The 21,696-nt window shown below is 50.8% G+C and overlaps 1 protein-coding gene across 1 annotated transcript in view; it reads left to right on the top strand.

The window, feature by feature from the left end:
- The first annotated feature begins 24 nt into the window (after positions 1–24).
- The window catches only part of LOC306981883 (kalirin-like), a 39,097-nt gene continuing 17,425 nt past the window's right edge, over positions 25–21,696 (top strand). The window contains exons 1-35 of the mRNA XM_079581613.1: positions 25–164; positions 1,322–1,396; positions 1,496–1,610; positions 3,193–3,385; positions 4,659–4,882; positions 5,125–5,446; positions 5,583–5,705; positions 6,065–6,256; positions 6,343–6,474; positions 6,852–6,986; positions 7,066–7,158; positions 7,256–7,378; positions 7,671–7,787; positions 7,860–7,934; positions 8,169–8,291; positions 8,460–8,512; positions 8,930–9,077; positions 9,830–9,966; positions 10,039–10,136; positions 10,978–11,144; positions 11,737–11,856; positions 11,934–12,013; positions 12,127–12,265; positions 14,268–14,402; positions 14,669–14,828; positions 15,185–15,300; positions 15,377–15,499; positions 16,920–17,102; positions 17,186–17,310; positions 18,362–18,428; positions 18,501–18,610; positions 18,859–18,928; positions 18,998–19,087; positions 20,133–20,225; positions 20,298–20,409. Coding sequence (XP_079437739.1) covers positions 119–164; positions 1,322–1,396; positions 1,496–1,610; positions 3,193–3,385; positions 4,659–4,882; positions 5,125–5,446; positions 5,583–5,705; positions 6,065–6,256; positions 6,343–6,474; positions 6,852–6,986; positions 7,066–7,158; positions 7,256–7,378; positions 7,671–7,787; positions 7,860–7,934; positions 8,169–8,291; positions 8,460–8,512; positions 8,930–9,077; positions 9,830–9,966; positions 10,039–10,136; positions 10,978–11,144; positions 11,737–11,856; positions 11,934–12,013; positions 12,127–12,265; positions 14,268–14,402; positions 14,669–14,828; positions 15,185–15,300; positions 15,377–15,499; positions 16,920–17,102; positions 17,186–17,310; positions 18,362–18,428; positions 18,501–18,610; positions 18,859–18,928; positions 18,998–19,087; positions 20,133–20,225; positions 20,298–20,409 — 4,414 coding nt within the window. The 5' untranslated portion in view covers positions 25–118. The remainder of the gene's footprint in view (positions 165–1,321; positions 1,397–1,495; positions 1,611–3,192; positions 3,386–4,658; positions 4,883–5,124; positions 5,447–5,582; positions 5,706–6,064; positions 6,257–6,342; positions 6,475–6,851; positions 6,987–7,065; positions 7,159–7,255; positions 7,379–7,670; positions 7,788–7,859; positions 7,935–8,168; positions 8,292–8,459; positions 8,513–8,929; positions 9,078–9,829; positions 9,967–10,038; positions 10,137–10,977; positions 11,145–11,736; positions 11,857–11,933; positions 12,014–12,126; positions 12,266–14,267; positions 14,403–14,668; positions 14,829–15,184; positions 15,301–15,376; positions 15,500–16,919; positions 17,103–17,185; positions 17,311–18,361; positions 18,429–18,500; positions 18,611–18,858; positions 18,929–18,997; positions 19,088–20,132; positions 20,226–20,297; positions 20,410–21,696) is intronic.

Below are 21,696 nucleotides of genomic sequence, written 5' to 3'. Positions count from 1 at the left end.
TGTACGGGGGATGAACCGAGGGATGAACCGAGGGATGACCGGGGCTAACGCGACCCGCACCGGGTAACGGAGGAGCACGAGCCACGAGCAGCTGCAGAGGAGGAGCGCGAGGCGGAGGATGAACACGGCGGAGGCAGACGCGGGCCCGGACCCCGCCGCCGCAGGTCTGTGCGCGTGCATGTGTGTGTGTGCGCGCTGCCGCCATGATGCTCCACATCCGCCCATTCCCGCCACCGCAGCAGCACGAGCGCCGCGGTCCTTCACCTCCTCTTCACCTCCTCCTCACCTCCTCTTCATCTCTCCCCTCTGTCTCCCCTCTCTCCCCCCTCTCCGCCCCGCGCGAGGCCTCACGCGCGGCCCACCGGAGCCCATTAAGTACCTGCGGGTCACGTGACTCTGCTGCTCGGAGCTTCTGTCCGTTTGTGTTTGCTCCTCCGCCCTTTGTCCGTGTCCCCCTGTCTCTGCCCCTCTGCCTCCCCCTGTCTCCCCCCTCTGTGCCTCCCCCCTCGGTCTCCCCCCTCGGTCTCTCCTTCTCGGTCTCCCCCCTCTGTCTCCCCGTTCATCCGCGTCGCTCCCGTTAATACCTGCGGGTCACGTGCCACCGGTGCCTCAGATATGACTTCTCTTTCCTCTCCTGCCGCTGTGCCCTCGGGCCTGACACTGTCCACACCCCGGCCGTCCTGCCTCTGGGCAGCTCTGGCTCCTGGTTGTGTCTTTGTGTTACACACACACACACACACAGACACACACACATTCCCCTGTTGGTCTGATGGAATGTTTATATAATGTTTATTTGATGAACCCGGTTACTGTTTGTTTGAACTGAAGTTCTTTGTTAATGTTTAAATATGAAGTTTGAGCCATGTTTACGAAAAATCAATATCTCAACATTATGGGGACGATACACCACACTTTTCCAAAATGTACCTTACAGTATTTATCCCAGTGTTGTCCTATATATATATTTCCCTTCTCCACCATTTTTCTATATTTTTGTCACAATTTCCCCAAAGATTTTCCCAATTATTTCCCTCCCTTTTCCTCTCATATTTTTCATTATTTTTTTCAATTTTGTGCCATTTTTTTTCTAATTTTTCCCATTTTTTTCCATCCACTTTCGTCTATGTTTTTTTGGACATAAAGTGAATGTTGTAATTTGCATAGACGATTTACTGAAAAGCATCACTAACATGAATACTGCTCACTTTCACCTGTGTTTATATCTGAGGAACATTTAGATGTAGCTGAACAGGAGGAGCTTTTACTTCCTGTGTTTAAATGAAGTGAATAACAAAGGCGGTTTTCCTGGCGTGTCCTCCAGGGTCAGAGAAGAAGGAGTCGGTCCGAGCGGTGGATGTTCTCACGGTGCTTCGGGAGAAAGTGGCCTTCGTCTCAGGTGAGATTAATGCAGGAAGTGACTCCAACATGGGGTTTGGTATCCACGTGTAGCACGAAAGGCTGTGACTGAGAGATGACGCTTTGTTTTGTTTTGAAGGGGGGCGGGACAAACGAGGAGGACCAATCCTGACCTTTCCTGCCAGAACCAATCACGACAGAATAAAACAGGAGGACCTGAGCCGCCTGGTGACGTACCTGTCCACGGTCCCCAGGTAACGCGAGGGCCGAGTACTGATACTTTTATTAGATATACTTACTTATGTTCTCAGTATTTCAGGTTCTGTAGGAATCCTAATGTAGAACCTGGGCTTATGTAAAAGTAGCCAATGTCAAGAAATGGGGGAAAAATGGGACACAAATAATAAAAAAATAAAAATAAAAAAAGGGAAAATATTACTAATAAAAAATGACCAAAAATCAGGGGAAAATAATGAGAATTTTTTTTTTTTAAAGAGTAAAATGAGAATGAAAGTGTGAAAAATTGGGAATAATTTGGGAAAAATTAGAGAGCAAATTACTGATAAAAAAAATAGCTAAAATGGCGAAAACAAGACAAAATTGTGGCAAAAATTGGGAAAAATGGGAGAAAAAGGTAAAATATTTGTAATGGAAAATTAACAAAAATCAGGGAAAAAAAATGAGAAAACGAGATAAAATTTGGGCAAAAACTACAAACAAAATGTGACAAATTGGGAATAATTTCAGGAAAAATAAGGATTTTTTTGTGTACAAATTGGGAATACATGGGAGAAATAGAGAGAAAAATAGTAAGAAAAATAATAAAAAATTGGGGGGAAATGGGGCAAACACTGGACAAAAAAATTTGAAAAACAGCATCAAAACCTGGATCTAAACATATTTATTTGAATCCTGTTTTCAGTAACTTCCCTGATTCCTGACCGTGGGTTAGCTGTGCCCGGCTCCACTCACTACTGCTGCATAAGTGCTGGCTGACTAACTCATGCTCTCTCTGCAGTGAGGATGTGCGGTCCCGGGGCTTCACGGTGGTGGTGGACATGCTACTGCTGCATATGTGCTGGCTGACTAACTCATGCTCTCTCTGCAGTGAGGATGTGCGGTCCCGGGGCTTCACGGTGGTGGTGGACACTCACTACTGCTGCATATGTGCTGTCTGACTAACTCATGCTCTCTCTGCAGTGAGGATGTGCGGTCCCGGGGCTTCACGGTGGTGGTGGACACTCACTACTGCTGCATATGTGCTGTCTGACTAACTCATGCTCTCTCTGCAGTGAGGATGTGCGGTCCCGGGGCTTCACGGTGGTGGTGGACATGCTACTGCTGCATATGTGCTGGCTGACTAACTCATGCTCTCTCTGCAGTGAGGATGTGCGGTCCCGGGGCTTCACGGTGGTGGTGGACACTCACTACTGCTGCATATGTGCTGGCTGACTAACTCATGCTCTCTGCAGTGAGGATGTGCGGTCCCGCGGCTTCACGGTGGTGGTGGACACTCACTACTGCTGCATATGTGCTGGCTGACTAACTCATGCTCTCTCTGCAGTGAGGATGTGCGGTCCCGGGGCTTCACGGTGGTGGTGGACATGCTACTGCTGCATATGTGCTGGCTGACTAACTCATGCTCTCTCTGCAGTGAGGATGTGCGGTCCCGGGGCTTCACGGTGGTGGTGGACATGCTACTGCTGCATATGTGCTGTCTGACTAACTCATGCTCTCTCTGCAGTGAGGATGTGCGGTCCCGGGGCTTCACGGTGGTGGTGGACACTCACTACTGCTGCATATGTGCTGTCTGACTAACTCATGCTCTCTCTGCAGTGAGGATGTGCGGTCCCGGGGCTTCACGGTGGTGGTGGACATGCGCGGCTCTAAGTGGGACTCGGTGAAGCCGGTTCTGCGGACGCTTCAGGAGGCGTTTGCTCCACAGATCCACACGGCCCTGCTCATAAAACCAGACACCTTCTGGCAAAAGCACAAGACCAACCTGGGCAGCGCCAAACTCAGCTTCGAGGTGAGAGGAGGAGCTAAACTGACAAACTAATAATACTACTGACAAAACTCCCAACACTGCTGACGAGCCTGGTTTCAAAACAAAAACTGCAGCGTTTTGCAGCTTGTGATCCAGAGCTTCATGGACACCTCCTGTTTTTACGGTGATCTGTGCGTGAGTTTGTGTTACCTCTGATCTTCTGCCCGCTCCTGCTGCTGCAGCTCTGAGCGTGTGTCCATGAGCCAGTCCTGTTGCTATAATACTAAAGAAACTTGCATCTCATTGCAAGTTTTTGGAAACTTTCAAGGTCCCTTTCAGACGGAATTGAAGCCGTGGTTTATTCAGACTCACAGTGCGGCTGGGGCGGGTCAGAACCTGCTCCAGATAAAAAACATTAGTCTTTCATGTAGACCTTCGCATTTCAGAAGCACAAGAAGCACCTGCGGTTCATTTCATCAGATACAGTCAGAGCCACTTTGAAATCAAACTAAACAGAGGCTAAAGGAAGTCTCCTGATGAAACATGTCCTGATGTAACATGTCCTGATGAAACATGTCTTGATGAAACATGTCCTCACGGTCCTGATGTAGCATGTCCTGATGAAACATGTCCTGATGAAACATGTCCTCACGATCCTGATGTAACATGTCCTCACGGTCCTGATGTAACATGTCCTGATGAAACATGTCCTCACGGTCCTGATGTAACATGTCCTCACGGTCCTGATGAAACATGTCCTGATGTAACATGTCCTCACGGTCCTGATGAAACATGTCCTGATGTAACATGTCCTCACGGTCCTGATGTAACATGTCCTCACGGTCCTGATGAAACATGTCCTGATGTAACATGTCCTCACGGTCCTGATGAAACATGTCCTGATGTAACATGTCCTCACGGTCCTGATGAAACATGTCCTGATGTAACATGTCCTCACGGTCCTGATGAAACATGTCCTCACGGTCCTGATGAAACATGTCCTCACGGTCCTGATGAAACATGTCCTGATGTAACATGTCCTCACGGTCCTGATGAAACATGTCCTGATGTAACATGTCCTCACGGTCCTGATGAAACATGTCCTGATGTAACATGTCCTCACGGTCCTGATGAAACATGTCCTCACGGTCCTGATGAAACATGTCCTCACGGTCCTGATGAAACATGTCCTCACGGTCCTGATGAAACATGTCCTCACGGTCCTGATGTAACATGTCCTGATGAAACATGTCCTCACAGTCCTGATGTAACATGTCCTCACGGTCCTGATCTGTCCTCACATGTGTCTCTGCAGACCAGCCTGGTGTCGGTGGAGGGCCTGTCCCGCCTCATTGACCCGTCCCAGCTGACGGCGGACCTGGGCGGGTCGCTGGAGTACGATCACGTGGAGTGGACGGAGCTGCGTCTGGGTCTGGAGGAGTTTTCAGGCGCGGCTCAGCAGCTCCTCACACAGCTGGAGCAGCTGGAGGCCGGGCTGAGCCGCCAACCGGAGCCGCAGGACGTGGACGAGGCCCGCAAGTACGGAGGGCGGGGCTTAGGGAGGGGCTGAGGGAGGGAGGTGCTGAAGGGGGAGGGGCTACAGGAGGGAGGGGTATTGGTTAAAATGTACTACTTTAAACACCATCCTTTATTTGTAATTGTACGTGCATTTTTAAACTGTAAAAAAAGGTAATTGTTTAGGTTCTCGAGTGAATTATTTGAATGTGGGCGTGGCTGACCTGGGCTGACCTGGACTGACCTGGAATGACCTCTCGGGGCAGGTTACTGGAGGAGCACGGGCGTCTGAGGAACACCATCTCCACGGCTCCGGTCGACGCCCTGGACAGAGAGGGGCGGAGCCTGCTGCAGAGGATGCGTTTAGGCCCTGCCCACAGCGACGCCCCGTCAGACGGAGGCGGGGCCGGGGGCGGGGGCAGCTGGCTGTCGGGCGGAGCCGACTTCCAGAGCGTGGCCCCCAAAGTGTCGTCGATGCTGGAGCGGCTGCAGACGGGACGAGCTCTGCTGCTGCAGCGCTGGAGCGAGAGGAAGGTGCAGCTGGAGCAGACACTGCAGCTGCACCTGTTCGAGCAGGACGCCACCAAGGTACCACACTCCTCTACCTCCTCTACCTCCTCTACCTCCTCTACCTCCTCTGCACCTCCTCTGCACCTCCTTTCCCAGCGCTGTTGTTAAGTCTGACCTGACATTTGTATAACTGATTTTAAATGTTGTGTTGCAGATGTCTGAGTGGATCGCTCACAGTAAAGAGCTTTTCCTCCAGAGCATCACAGAGGTCGGACTGAACCATCAACACGGCCTGGACCTGCAGAGCCAACACCAGCACTTCACCGCCAACTGCATGGTACTGCAATACTACTATACTACTACTACTATACTACTTCTACTACTATACTACTATACTACTACTGCAATACCACTACTACTACTACTACTATATATCCAGGAAGTCACTCCAACATGTCTGTGTGGCTCCCCGGTCTTTCCCACTTATTCATTCACAAATATTGACATGTTTGGTATCCACGTGTAGCACGACAGGGGTGAGATGGCGCTGAAATCCAAATATGGTCATTTCCTTTGTGGGAGGGCGTTAAGAGGCGTTACGCTGTATCTCTCCAGTTGAGAGGTTTTTAGATTTGGGTAAAGTTGCACTGGAGACACGTTGGGGGGTCAGACTGAGCGTCTCCTTCTCCTCCTCAGAACGGCAGCGTGAACGTGGACAGCGTGGTCACCGTCGCCGCCCGCCTGGCCGAAGCCGGTCACTACGGCGCCGAGCGCATCACCAAAGTGTCGTCACGGTTACAGGAGGACTGGACCGCCCTGACCGCGGCGCTGGACGAGCGCAGCGTCACCCTGGGCATGGCCACCGCCTTCCACCAGGGGGCAGAGCAGGTGATGAGCTCTTCTCTGGAGCGAGTGACCCTGGCTCTGTCCAGATGTGTCCAGATGTCCATACTGATGTTGTTGTGTTTGTCCAGTTTCTGTCCAAAGTGGAGCTGTGGGCGCAGCAGTGTTCTGAAGGTCCTCTGCCCTCGGCCTCCGCGGAGCTGGAGGAGGCCGCCAAGACTCACCAGGAGCTCAACGACGAGATCTCCGCCAACTACAGCCAGGTCTGAGACTCACCTCACGCCTCCCACGCACGGAGCTGTCAATCATTAAATAATACATAACAAAAGCCAAGAGGGGGGAGAGGAGGAGAGGGAGAGGGAGGGGAGGGAGGAGAGAAGGGAAAGGAGCTGAGAAGGAGGAGCTAGGAAGAGAGGGGGGAAAGGAAGGAGAGGGGGAGAAAGAGGTAGGGGCATGTGCTGATGGCAAGAGCAATCTGCCAATTTAATTTAATGTTAATGGGGAAACACATAGTTTTGGTCTCATTTTAGACACGTAAACTTTATGTTGTCTAGAATTATGACAAACATGAGAGTTCACACTGAAGCCCCCTGACCTCTGACCTCTGTCCTCAGATCTGACCTCTGACCTCTGTCCTCAGATCAGTGAAAGTGGGAAGACGTTGCTCGAAGTCCTACAGCGAAGTTCGTCGTCTGAGTCCGAACAAACGGAGACCAAACCGGACTTCACCCCCGCCACACACGGCATCATGGGAGTCCTGCACCAGGTCCTGCAGGTGCGACCCCCCCCCCCCCCCCGTGCTCTCGCTCTTCCCGCAGAATCACCTTTGAAATCGCCTTCTTTTTCGCCCGCAGGGTCATCACAAAGTGGAGGGGGCGTGGCAGCACCGTAAGCTCCGCCTCCACCAGCGTCTGCAACTCTGCGTGTTCCAGCAGGACGTCAAACAGGTCACGCCTTCAACTTTAAAACAATGATTATTATTATTATTTCACCAGTTTAGTTTGAGAAGAGCAGGGGTTAAAGTCTGTTATGTTTGTGTTTTAGGTTCTGGACTGGGTGGAGCAGCACGGGGAGGTGTTCCTGAACAAACACAGCGGTGTGGGGAAGTCTCTGCATCGAGCTCGAGCTTTACAGAAGAGACACGACGACTTCCAGCAGGTGGCGCAGGTGAGCTCAGATGAAGAAACTGGGAAGGACTAGAGTTTAGTTCATGAGAATACGTTTAAAGTAAAGATATTTTAGCATTTTTCTCCCTAATTTCCCCCAATTTTAAACATTTCAGACGGTCTGCAGGAGCTATAGTTCATTTTTAAACATTTGACTGAAACACTGAGTGAAACAGATGGAGCTCCAGAAACAGCGTCACTCTTTGGCCTCCTGCCCTCAGGGTTTCCCACGTCCTCACGTCTCTAACAGTGAGCGTGAAAGTTCTTTATGTTCTTCATGTTTGCTTCATCAGAACACGTACACGAACGCGGAGAAGCTGCTGGAGGCGGCGGATCAGCTGGCTCAGTCTGGAGAGTGTGAGGAGGAGGAGATCTACCAGGCGGCGCGAGACCTGGAGCTCCGCATGCAGGTCACGCTTTACCCATGGAACGCCTGATGTACTCATGAAAACATGGAGATGATCAATGTGTGCTTTCTCCAGGCCTTCATTCAGAAAGTGGAGCAGAGGAAGCTGCTGCTGGACCTGGCCGTGTCCTTCTACACTCACACCAAAGAGGTACTGCCACCTGCAGGACAACACAGGCACTACCTCTGTAAAGGAGAGGGGAGGATATTTGAACTTTTGTTATTTTAATTATGCTTATTCAAATATATCAAATATCCTTAATTCTAGCCATTTAAATTGAAATGAATGCTCTTTTTGCAGCGTAGCATACCGTTCTTTATTTCAGCAGTTGCATGTGAGTGTTTAACCCCCCCCGTTTAAACCCCTGTGTCCTGTGTGGGTCAGCTGTCCGTGTGGATGGAGGGCCTCCAGAAGCAGCTCTCGTCTGAGCTCTGCCCCTGCCCTGAGACGGTGGAGGCTCTGCAGGGTCTGATCAGCCAGCAGCAGCAGCAACAGGCCAACACGCAGGTAAACGCTCTGAGACTGTGATAATACAAAATATACTGTTCAATAAAACATGCATGTGTAAGTGACGACCCAGGAGGAGGTGAATAAACCAACATTAAAAATACTAACTGGGCTCTAACGGTCACTGAAGCAGACTCACTAACTCTGACTAACTCCATGTAACCACAGGAGGCGGCTCTGAGCGTGATCCGTGAGGGAGAGGACCTCATCCTGCAGCTCAGGTACTAACACCAGATAAAGGCCTAGCTCATATTCAGAGAGAGAGGAGGAGAGGAGAATAGAAGAGAGGAGAGGAGGAGAGAGGAGAATAGAAGAGAGGAGAGGAGGAGAGAGGAGAATAGAAGAGAGGAAAGGAGGAGAGAGGAGAATAGAAGAGAGGAGAAGGGAGGGGAGGAGAGGAGAGGAGAAGAAAAGAAAGGGTCCTGCAATTAATCATCGTGAGGACACATATTTGTTTTGGGACAATCAAATGAAAGCTTCTTTTTGTTTGGAGGTTGTGGGTGTGATTCGTGACTAAAGGTGGGCAATACATCGCCTCCAATACAATCAAGAAATGCAGCTCATCTTGAAAACATTTAGGGAAAATTGGGTAAAAATAGACAGTGATTTGTGTGTGTTTGTGTGTGCGTGTGCGTTAGGCCCCAGGGCAGCTCCGTGGTCCATGTGGAGACGGTGCTGCAGCAGCTGGAGGAGGCCCATGTGCAGCTGGAGGAGCTGTTCCACCAGAAAAAGATCCGCCTGGACGTGTTTCTGCAGCTCCGGATCCTGCACCAGTGCTCGCTCGAGGTACGAGGACTTCAAATACTGCTGCAAATACTACTGCTATACTGCAAACACTACTGCCATACTGCAAATACTACTGCCATACTTCAAATACTACTGCCATGCTTTCACCAGAACAGCGCATGTACAGGGCCTGGTTTAAGGCTGATCCATATAGGGTTTATATTGTATATATTGTATATATTGTATATATTGTATATGTTGTATATGTTGTATATGTTGTGTATATTGTATATATTGTATATGTTGTATATGTTGTGTATATTGTATATGTTGTGTATATTGTATATATTGCATATATTATGTATGTTGTATATACTGTATATATTGTATATGTTGTATATGTTGTGTATATTGTATATATTGTGTATATTGTATATATTGTATATATTGTATATGTTGTATATGTTGTGTATATTGTATATATTGTGTATATTGTATATATTGTATATACAGTATATATTGTATATACAGTATATATTGTATATATTGTATATATACTGTATATTGTATATATTGTGTATATTGTATATATTGTATATACAGTATATATTGTATATACAGTATATACAGTATGTATTGTATATACAGTATATATTGTATATACTGTATATACAGTATATATTGTATATACAGTATATATTGTATATACAATATATACAGTATATATTGTATATACAGTATATATTGTATATACAGTATATATTGTATATATTGTATACATGAGTTGATACAGTCCTGTTTTTGTGGAGCAGGTGATGAGCGAGATGGACGCCTGGAAGCAGGACCTACAGAAACAGTCCCAGGACCTGTCCACGGACAAAAGCCGCTCCTCAGACCAGAGCCAGGCCAGTCCTGAGGCGCTGACTCTGGCCCAGCAGAGGATCCACAGGTGAGACTCTCTGTCCACATGTTTGATCTTCATCTGATGTTTGCGTTTCTAAATCTGAATCCTCTGTTTCAGACACATGGAGCGGCGTCTGGCCATGAACAACATGATCTACGAAGTCATTCAACAGGGACACGACCTGCAGCAGTACATCACTGAAGTGCAGGCCTCAGGTACTGCAATACTACTGCAATACTACTGCAATACTACTGCAATACTTCTGCAATACTACTGCAGTACTGAGGGTTTTCAGTGTGACGTCACTGTAACGCGTTGGTATTCCGGCCGTCGGCTCGCGGGAGGGGGGAGGAGGCTCGGTGCATGACGAGCGTTTGGGGTGAAAGAGAAGAAGGGGGGGAGAGGGGACGGGGTTGCCGTGGAAACTGCCTCCCGTTGCCGTGGAAACCGGGGGATCGTCAGGATTCTCCCTGAGCATCAGCAGCAGCACAGAGAGAGATGGGGAGAAGAGAGGAGGACAGGGGAGGAGAGGAGAGGAAGAGAGGGGAGGAAGAGAGGAGGAGAGGAAGAGAGGGGAGAGGAAAGGGGAGGGGAGGAGAGGAAAGGAGGAGCGAAGAGAGGAGGAGAGGAGAGGGGAGGAGGGGCGGAGAGGAGAGGAAGAGAGGGGAGGAAGAGAGGAGGAGAGGAAGAGAGGGGAGAGGAAAGGGGAGGGGAGGAGAGGAAAGGAGGAGCGAAGAGAGGAGGAGAGGAGAGGGGAGGAGGGGCGGAGAGGAAATAGGAGTGGAGGAGGAGAGGAGAGAGGGGCAGAGGGAGGATGTGATGGAGCAGAAGGAGGTGAGGGCTGTGCAGAGGAGTATCCTGAGGCCATGTGAATAATCCACATTAGTTTAATTAAAACAATGACCTTTAGAGACAAATTGAGGCCAAACCTTTGAGGTTCGATGCACAGTTTCTGCCTCAGGACGGGCTGAGTCACGTTACAGAGGGAACGAAAAGTCACTGAATATGTGGAACTGAAGCCCTTACATGTTCATTCACACTCGTGTCTGTCCTCAGGGGTGGACCTGTCGGTGCCCGGGGGCGGGGCTCTGGCTCCTCAGGTGGAGGAGCTCCAGCGCCTCCTGCAGGACAAACAGAAGGAGCTGCAGCAGATCGCAGACCACACCCACACGCTGTTAGAGCAGCAGCTGCAGCTCAGACACCTGCAGAGCCAGGTTAAACAGGTGAGGCCTCAGGGGCGGGGTCACACAGGTGAGGCCTCAGGGGCGGGGTCACACAGGTGAGGCCTCAGGGGCGGGGTCAAACAAGTGAGGCCTCAGGGTCAAACAGGTGAGGCTTCAGGGTCAAACAGGTGAGGCCTCAGGGTCAAACAAGTGAGGCCTCAGGGGCAAACAGGTGAGGCCTCAGGGTCAAACAGGTGAGGACTCAGGGTCAAACAGGTGAGGACTCAGGGTCAAACAGGTGAGGACTCAGGGTTAAACAGGTGAGGCCTCAGGGTCAAACAGGTGAGGACTCAGGGTCAAACAGGTGAGGACTCAGGGTTAAACAGGTGAGGCCTCAGGGTCAAACAGGTGAGGACTCAGGGGCAAACAGGTGAGGCCTCAGGGTCAAACAGGTGAGGCCTCAGGGGCAAACAGGTGAGGCCTCAGGGTTAAACAGGTGAGGCCTCAGGGGCGGGGTCAGACCTCTAAAGCTTCACTCTGACCTAAATGCAGTTTTGTCCATATGAAAGTATTTAAAGTAAAGCACAAACAAACTAATGGAAAAGTCCAGTGAACTCTTCTCTTCTTTCTGACCCTTGTCTCTGTCCCTCAGGTCCTGGGCTGGATAAACGAGGGTGAGGTCATGTTGGCCTCCTGTCTGCTTAACTCCAGCTGTTTGTCTGAAGCCGAGCAGCTGCAGAGGGAACATGAGCGCCTCCAGCAGTCCATCGAGGTAACTGCAGGAGGGAAACAGACATCACAACTGTATTTAGTTTAAACATCTCTGTGATTAATCTGTCTGTGCTTCAGGCGCTGCTTCACGCCGACTCGCTGCAGAGGACCCACCAGGTGGCGCTGGCGCTGCAGCAGCGTGCTGAGCTGCTCGTACGGTACGAGAGGCGGAGTCTTCCACATTTACACTCACTCTGAACTAAAAAACAAACACACAAGTTAAAGTAAGAAAGAGTAAAGATACTGATCCTCTTTGTCCGTGTGTCCTCAGGTCGGGACATTACGATCCGGACGCAGTGAGGTCCTGCGCCCAGATGGTGGCGCTGCACTGGCAGACCCTGATGCTGCGGATCGAAGACCGACTCAAACTGGTCAACGCCTCGGCCGCCTTCTACCGGACGTCCCAACAGGTGAGAGCGAAACCACCACACGCCTGTGACTGCAGCTCCACACGCCTGTGACTGCAGCTCCACACGCCTGTGACTGCAGCTCCACACGCCTGTGACTGCAGCTCCACACGCCTGTGACTGCAGCTCCACATGCCTGTGACTGCAGCTCCTCACGCCTGTGACTGCAGCTCCACACGCCTGTGACTGCAGCTCCACACGCCTGTGACTGCAGCTCCACACGCCTGTGACTGCAGCTCCACACGCCTGTGACTGCAGCTCCACACGCCTGTGACTGCAGCTCCACACGCCTGTGACTGCAGCTCCACACGCCTGTGACTGCAGCTCCACACGCCTGTGACTGCAGCTCCACATGCCTGTGACTGCAGCTCCTCACGCCTGTGACTGCAGCTCCTCACGCCTGGAGCAGGAGTACAGATGTGTGTGTGTTTCAGGCGTGTTGGAAAGCCTGGAGCAGGAGTACAGATGTGTGTGTGTTTCAGGCGTGTTGGAAAGCCTGGAGCAGGAGTACAGATGTGTGTGTGTTTCAGGCGTGTTGGGAAGCCTGGAGCAGGAGCACAGACGTGTGTGTGTTTCAGGTGTGTGGCGTGTTGGAAAGCCTGGAGCAGGAGTACAGACGTGTGTGTGTTTCAGGTGTGTTGGAAAGCCTGGAGCAGGAGTACAGACGTGTGTGTGTTTCAGGTGTGTTGGAAAGCCTGGAGCAGGAGTACAGACGTGTGTGTGTTTCAGGTGTGTTGGAAAGCCTGGAGCAGGAGCACAGATGTGTGTGTGTTTCAGGCGTGTTGGAAAGCCTGGAGCAGGAGCACAGACGTGTGTGTGTTTCAGGTGTGTGGCGTGTTGGAAAGCCTGGAGCAGGAGTACAGACGTGTGTGTGTTTCAGGTGTGTTGGAAAGCCTGGAGCAGGAGTACAGACGTGTGTGTGTTTCAGGTGTGTGGCGTGTTGGAAAGCCTGGAGCAGGAGTACAGACGTGTGTGTGTTTCAGGTGTGTTGGAAAGCCTGGAGCAGGAGCACAGACGTGTGTGTGTTTCAGGTGTGTGGCGTGTTGGAAAGCCTGGAGCAGGAGTACAGATGTGTGTGTGTTTCAGGTGTGTTGGAAAGCCTGGAGCAGGAGTACAGACGTGTGTGTTTCAGGTGTGTGGCGTGTTGGAAAGCCTGGAGCAGGAGTACAGGCGTGTGTGTGTTTCAGGTGTGTGGCGTGTTGGAAAGCCTGGAGCAGGAGTACAGACGTGTGTGTGTTTCAGGTGTGTGGCGTGTTGGAAAGCCTGGAGCAGGAGTACAGATGTGTGTGTGTTTCAGGTGTGTGGCGTGTTGGAAAGCCTGGAGCAGGAGCACAGATGTGTGTGTGTTTCAGGTGTGTGGCGTGTTGGAAAGCCTGGAGCAGGAGTACAGACGTGTGTGTGTTTCAGGTGTGTGGCGTGTTGGAAAGCCTGGAGCAGGAGCACAGATGTGTGTGTGTTTCAGGTGTGTGGCGTGTTGGAAAGCCTGGAGCAGGAGTACAGACGTGTGTGTGTTTCAGGTGTGTTGGAAAGCCTGGAGCAGGAGCACAGATGTGTGTGTGTTTCAGGTGTGTGGCGTGTTGGAAAGCCTGGAGCAGGAGCACAGATGGGTGTGTGTTTCAGGTGTGTGGCGTGTTGGAAAGCCTGGAGCAGGAGCACAGATGGGTGTGTGTTTCAGGTGTGTGGCGTGTTGGAAAGCCTGGAGCAGGAGTACAGACGTGTGTGTGTTTCAGGTGTGTGGCGTGTTGGAAAGCCTGGAGCAGGAGTACAGACGTGTGTGTGTTTCAGGTGTGTGGCGTGTTGGAAAGCCTGGAGCAGGAGTACAGACGTGTGTGTGTTTCAGGTGTGTGGCGTGTTGGAAAGCCTGGAGCAGGAGTACAGATGTGTGTGTGTTTCAGGTGTGTGGCGTGTTGGAAAGCCTGGAGCAGGAGTACAGACGTGTGTGTGTTTCAGGTGTGTGGCGTGTTGGAAAGCCTGGAGCAGGAGTACAGACGTGTGTGTGTTTCAGGTGTGTGGCGTGTTGGAAAGCCTGGAGCAGGAGTACAGACGGGAGGAGGACTGGTGCGGGTCGGGGGAGAGGCAGCCGGAGCAGCTGCTGCCGCTGATCAACAAACACATGGAGCAGAAGGAGGCGTTTCTGAAGGTACCGCCCTGGAGCTCCAACATGTCTCTGATTCCAACATATGTGACCGTGTAGTTTGTTCTCCAGGCCTGTTCCTCAGTGATGACCCTGACCCTGACTCTGACTCTGACTCTGACTCTGACTCTGACTCTGACTCTGACTCTGACTCTGACTCTGACTCTGACTCTGACTCTGACTCTGACTCTGACTCTGACTCTGACTCTGACCCCGGCCCTGACCCTGACCCTGACCCTGACACTGACCCTGACACTGACCCTGTGTTGCAGGCCTGCACGTTGGCTCGCAGAAACGCCGAGGTTTTCCTCAAGTACATCCACAGGAACAGCGTCACCATGGCGACCATCTCCGGGCACGGCGTGGGCGTGACCGGGGCGACGGAGGTCAGTGGCGGAGGTCACTCCAGGGTCCCGGAGCAGCAGGTCAAAGGTCAGGACGGACCTAATTATTCCCTCAATATTTTACACAATTTTGCCTTCTTTTTTTTACCATTATTCCACATTTCTTGAATGACATAAAAACTTTTTTTCCCCACTATTTTTTCTCTATTTTCCCCATTTTTTTCGTCTATTTTTTCCCTCCAATTTTCCCAAAATGTTTCCAATCCCCCCTCATTTTTTTTCCACTTTTCCCCTTATTTTTTCCATAATTGCTGTCCTCATGTCTTCCATTGCTGTTGTTTTTCCATCCCTCAGAAAGTGGATCTTGTATAAATGATGTTGGGGAAGTGGAGTGAGGGCTCACACTGTGGTTCTTAAACATTTCCTGCTGTGGTTCTTGAACAGGGATCCTGAGCGAGCTGCTGCAGAGGGAGAACCGGGTTCTGCACTTCTGGACGTTAAAGAAGCGGCGCCTCGACCAGTGTCAGCAGTTCCTCATGTTCCAGTGCCACGCCCAGCAGGTCAGAGACCACACGCTTATTACACGCTTTAGACTCCTTTAGTACATGGTTCATCCGTGTTCCTGTGACTCTGCAGGCGCTGGATTGGCTGGCGCAGTCAGGTGATCATTACCTGGCCAGTCACACGTCGCCCGGAGCCAACCAATCAGAGACTCAGGAGCTGCTCAACCAACACCGCGACTTCTGCATCTCCGCGAAGGTCGGTTTGATCTTTTTATCAACGAAACACGATTTGGAAACACGACACGACCTGATATTACTCCCCTGTGGTCCCTCTCCTCCTGCAGTTAATCCTCCTCTCCTCAGCCTCCTCCTGGGCCTCCTGTTACTCTCCCTTACGTTCTCTTCTCTCCTGTCTCCTCAGCCTCCTCCTGGGCCTCCTGTTACTCTCCCTTACGTTCTCTTCTCTCCTGTCTCCTCAGCCTCCTCCTGGGCCTCCTGTTACTCTCCCTTATCGTTCTCTTCTCTCCTGTCTCCTCAGCCTCCTCCTGGGCCTCCCGTTACTCTCCCTTACGTTCTCTTCTCTCCTGTCTCCTCAGCCTCCTCCTGGGCCTCCTGTTACTCTCCCTTACGTTCTCTTCTCTCCTGTCTCCTCAGCCTCCTCCTGGGCCTCCTGTTACTCTCCCTTATCGTTCTCTTCTCTCCTGTCTCCTCAGCCTCCTCCTGGGCCTCCTGTTACTCTCCCTTACGTTCTCTTCTCTCCTGTCTCCCCAGCCTCCTCCTGGGCCTCCTGTTACTCTCCCTTACGTTCTCTTCTCTCCTGTCTTCTCAGCCTCCTCCTGGGCCTCCTGTTACTCTCCCTTATCGTTCTCTTCTCTCCTGTCTCCTCAGCCTCCACCTGGGCCTCCTGTTACTCTCCCTTACGTTCTCTTCTCTCCTGTCTTCTCAGCCTCCTCCTGGGCCTCCTGTTACTCTCCCTTATCGTTCTCTTCTCTCCTGTCTCCCCAGCCTCCTCCTGGGCCTCCTGTTACTCTCCCTTACGTTCTCTTCTCTCCTGTCTCCTCAGCCTCCTCCTGGGCCTCCTGTTACTCTCCCTTACGTTCTCTTCTCTCCTGTCTCCTCAGCCTCCTCCTGGGCCTCCTGTTACTCTCCCTTATCGTTCTCTTCTCTCCTGTCTCCTCAGCCTCCTCCTGGGCCTCTTGTTACTCTCCCTTACGTTCTCCTGTCTCCTCAGCCTCCTCCTGGGCCTCCTGTTACTCTCCCTTACGTTCTCCTGTCTCCTCAGCCTCCTCCTGGGCCTCCCGTTACTCTCCCTTACGTTCTCTTCTCTCCTGTCTCCTCAGCCTCCTCCTGGGCCTCCTGTGACTCTCCCTTATCGTTCTCTTCTCTCCTGTCTCCTCAGCCTCCTCCTGGGCCTCCTGTGACTCTCCCTTATCGTTCTCTTCTCTCCTGTCTCCTCAGCCTCCTCCTGGGCCTCCCGTTACTCTCCCTTACGTTCTCTTCTCTCCTGTCTCCTCAGCCTCCTCCTGGGCCTCCTGTTACTCTCCCTTACGTTCTCCTGTCTCCTCAGCCTCCTCCTGGGCCTCCTGTTACTCTCCCTTACGTTCTCCTGTCTCCTCAGCCTCCTCCTGGGCCTCCCGTTACTCTCCCTTACGTTCTCTTCTCTCCTGTCTCCTCAGCACACCCAGGAGAAGGTGCACCTGCTGATCCAGCTGGCCGAGAGCATGCTCGCCAAAGGCCACGCCCACCGCACGGAGCTGCGCCGCTGCGTGTCGTCTGTGGACAAACGTTACCGAGACTTCACCGTCAGGATGGGCCAATATCGCCACCTGCTGGAGACGGCGCTGGGCGGCTGTGCGCAGGTACAGGCCTCAGGCTTCAGATAGAACTAATGCTAAAACATGTTTACAATGCACATGTATGTAACGTGTGTGACGTGTTTCAGGACAATAAGGACCTGGAGCTGGAGCTGATCCCCAACAGTCTCTCTGACTCCGACCCCGAGGTCAACCTGTCCGACCCGAGCCACCAGGTCAGCGACGAGAAGCGCCGCACGGCCCGCAAGAAGGAGTGAGTACGACCAGACCGAAGGCTCGAGTCTTTTCAAAGAGGACGAGTCCTGCTAAATGGACCGAAGGCTCGAGTCTTTTTAAAGAGGACGAGTCCTGCTAAATGGACCGAAGGCTCGAGTCTTTTTAAAGAGGACGAGTCCTGCTAAATGGACCGAAGGCTCGAGTCTTTTTAAAGAGGACGAGTCCTGCTAAATGGACCGAAGGCTCGAGTCTTTTTAAAGAGGACGAGTCCTGCTAAATGGACCGAAGGCTCGAGTCTTTTTAAAGAGGACGAGTCCTGCTAAATGGACCGAAGGCTCTAGTCTTTTTAAAGAGGACGAGTCCTGCTAAATGGACCGAAGGCTCGAGTCTTTTGAAAGAGGACGAGTCCTGCTAAATGGACCGAAGGCTCGAGTCTTTTTAAAGAGGACGAGTCCTGCTAAATGGACCGAAGGCTCGAGTCTTTTTAAAGAGGACGAGTCCTGCTAAATGGACCGAAGGCTCGAGTCTTTTTAAAGAGGACGAGTCCTGCTAAATGGACCGAAGGCTCGAGTCTTTTTAAAGAGGACGAGTCCTGCTAAATGGACCGAAGGCTCGAGTCTTTTTAAAGAGGACGAGTCCTGCTAAATGGACCGAAGGCTCGAGTCTTTTTAAAGAGGACGAGTCCTGCTAAATGGACCGAAGGCTCGAGTCTTTTTAAAGAGGACGAGTCCTGCTAAATGGACCGAAGGCTCGAGTCTTTTTAAAGAGGACGAGTCCTGCTAAATGGACCGAAGGCTCGAGTCTTTTGAAAGAGGACGAGTCCTGCTAAATGGACCGAAGGCTCTAGTCTTTTTAAAGAGGACGAGTCCTGCTAAATGGACCGAAGGCTCGAGTCTTTTTAAAGAGGACATAAAAACATGTTCTCAGACAGACCTGGAGCAGAGTTCCTTCTTTTTGACTCGCTGTAGACGTTTGTTCCCTGGTTCCTCCCTGTTCTCTGTCGTCATGTGTGGTTTGTGTTCATATGTGTAGATGTTTGTTCCCTGTTCTCTGTCGTCATGTGTGTTAATGTGAACATGTGTGTGCAGGTACATCATGGCGGAGCTGCTGCAGACGGAGAGGGTTTACGTCAGAGATCTGCAGGAGTGCATCGAGGTGAAGGATTTCTCCGTGTTCCTAAACCTGCTCCTCCGCCTGTAAACTGACGTCTGTGTGCGGTTCTTTCAGACGTACCTGTGGGAGATGACCAGCGGCGCCGAGGACGTCCCGACAGGACTCTGTAACAAAGACGACGTGGTGTTCGGGAACTTCCAGGACATTTACGAGTTCCACAACAGGTCAGTCATTCTCGTATTAAGTATTCAAGGCTGTAATCCAAATATGGTCATTTCCTTTGTGGGAGACAGCAGCGGCTAAAGACGGGAGAAATATACACATTCAGAAACTATAGTCAGTTTGTGAACGCAGTAACCTCCTCAGTAACCTCTTCATGAACCTCTTCAGTAACCTCTTTGTTATCCTCTTCAGTAACCGCTTCTGTAACCTCTTCAGTAACCTCTTCATGACGCGTGTGGTTTCTCTGCAGTATTTTCCTGAAGGAGCTGGAGAACTACGAGCAGCTCCCGGAGGACGTAGGCCACTGCTTCGTCACATGGGTGAGTCCTCGGCCAATCGCACGCCCCCGTTTAGCGCCCGGTCGCCTCATTTGCATCTCTGTGTTTCAGGCGGATAAGTTCCACATGTACGTGACCTACTGCCGCAACAAACCGGACTCCAGCCTGCTCGTCCAGCAGCACGGCACGGCCTTCTTCGAGGTCAGTCTGCTGAGAAACCGTGTATGAGGAGGTTCTGTAGAGCAGTATATCATTTACAAGATCATATCTCTGTTTGGAAGAGCTGCAGATTCACAATATCCATATCTGTAATGTTAAAGAGGGGGTGTTATGCTTTTGTCAGTCCCATAGCACCAGTCTATATCACACTACAATGATGACAAACCTTCTGTTGGTCTGTAAATGCAGTAAATTAGAATAACTGCCTTGTATAAAATGTCTCTCTCAAAATGGCTGAAGTGAATGTCTTGAAATAGGCCTCTGTCTCTTTAAGAACCTCTGAGCCTTTAGACACGCCCCCTCCACACGCTGTCTGTGGCATCAGTGGGGAGGGGGTTCTGCTGAGGAGCAGTGGTTGGTTACTCGGCTGGTGACCAAAGCTCGGAGGCGTCTCCAGGAGGTGGGGGCGTTCCTAGGAGGACTCAGGCAAACCTATCCCTAAAATGGCCGCCATCAGAGTTTTTACAGATTACTCAAAAATACGTGAATGTGCCAAGGCAACACTTCAGCCATGTTTTTAATGAGGGAATGACAGAATAACATGATGGAAAGCTTGAAAAAGTCAATTTTGCATAATACCCCCCCTTTAAGAAATGTGGGGGGAAAACAGTGGAAAAATTGTAAATAGAAAATGGAGTGAAAATGAGAAACAAAAGACTTTGCGAAATAGGGAAATAATGTGGGAAAAAGAAAAATTTTGAGGAAAAAAAAAGAAAAAATTTGAAAAAAGGTAAAAAAAAATTAGGGGGAAAAAATGAAGTAAAAGTGTTGGAAGTACTGGGAAAATGGTTGGAGATGTCTCTGCCCTTTTAGAGTCAGTTCAGGACAACTATGTTTTGGCAAAAATGTCTTCGTCATCGTTATCGGGAAAGTCCCATAAATATTGAGAACCTTTTTCTCAGTATTGTTCAGCTCTAAGTGTAAACTCGTGAAGGCTCTCGTTCCAGAAGAAACAGACCTGGAGCAGCTGTTTCTTCTTCTTCTGCTCTGTTCTGATCTGATCGTCATATCTGGGGTTTCTCTTCAGGAGGTTCAGAGGAGACACGGTTTGGCCAACTCCATCTCCTCAGCTCTGATCAAACCCGTGCAGAGGATCACCAAGTACCAGCTGCTGCTCAAGGTACTATTACTATTACTGATACTATTACTGATACTGGTACTGGTACTAGCACGGATGCTGTGGTGCCTTCAGGAGCTGCTGGCCTGCTGTGAGGAGGGGAAAGGAGAGATTAAAGAAGGTCTGGACGTGATGCTGAGTGTCCCAAAGAGAGCCAACGACGCCATGCACGTCAGCATGTTAGAGGGTAAAGCGACTACTGCCACTGCTACTATTACTACTACTATTTCTACTACTGCTACACTAGTGCTGGTCCGACCACTGCCTCTTGTTCTTCATCTTCTTCCAGTATTTAGCATTGGAGCTTTTGAGTTTGAGGTTATAAGAAAAATTGGAAACCCCTGATCTAATGCGGGCCCTGAAACCTATGAACCATCAAAGCTGTTCTGATTTTCTTTTCTGCTCTTCTCACCTCAAGCTGGAGGAGTTTCTGATGTAGATGTTTCCCTCTCCTGTAGGTCTGGAGGAGGGTCTGATGTAGATGTTTCCCTCTCCTGTAGGTCTGGAGGAGGGTCTGATGTAGATGTTTCCCTCTCCTGTAGGTCTGGAGGAGGGTCTGATGTAGATGTTTCCCTCTCCTGTAGGTCTGGAGGAGGGTCTGATGTAGATGTTTCCCTCTCCTGTAGGTCTGGAGGAGGGTCTGATGTAGATGTTTCCCCCTCCTGTAGGTCTGGAGGAGGGTCTGATGTAGATGTTTCCCTCTCCTGTAGGTCTGGAGGAGGGTCTGATGTAGATGTTTCCCTCTCCTGTAGGTCTGGAGGAGGGTCTGATGTAGATGTTTCCCTCTCCTGTAGGTCTGGAGGAGGGTCTGATGTAGATGTTTCCCCCTCCTGTAGGTCTGGAGGAGGGTCTGATGTAGATGTTTCCCTCTCTGTAGGTCTGGAGGAGGGTCTGATGTAGATGTTTCCCTCTCCTGTTGGTCTGGAGGAGGGTCTGATGTAGATGTTTCCCTCTCCTGTAGGTCTGGAGGAGTTTCTGATGTAGATGTTTCCCTCTCCTGTAGGTCTCATGTAGATGTTTCCCTCTCCTGTAGGTCTGATGTAGATGTTTCCCTCTCCTGTAGGTCTGATGTAGATGTTTCCCTCTCCTGTAGGTCTGGAGGAGGGTCTGATGTAGATGTTTCCCCCTCCTGTAGGTCTGGAGGAGGGTCTGATGTAGATGTTTCCCTCTCCTGTAGGTCTGGAGGAGGGTCTGATGTAGATGTTTCCCCCTCCTGTAGGTCTGGAGGAGGGTCTGATGTAGATGTTTCCCTCTCCTGTAGGTCTGGAGGAGGGTCTGATGTAGATGTTTCCCTCTCCTGTAGGTCTGGAGGAGGGTCTGATGTAGATGTTTCCCTCTCCTGTAGGTCTGGAGGAGGGTCTGATGTAGATGTTTCCCCCTCCTGTAGGTCTGGAGGAGGGTCTGATGTAGATGTTTCCCTCTCCTGTAGGTCTGGAGGAGGGTCTGATGTAGATGTTTCCCCCTCCTGTAGGTC

The sequence above is a fragment of the Gobius niger genome (assembly GCF_951799975.1).
Source record: "Gobius niger genome assembly, chromosome: 23".
NCBI classification, from domain to species: Eukaryota; Metazoa; Chordata; class Actinopteri; order Gobiiformes; family Gobiidae; genus Gobius; species Gobius niger.
This window is presented reverse-complemented; position numbering and strand designations above follow the sequence as displayed.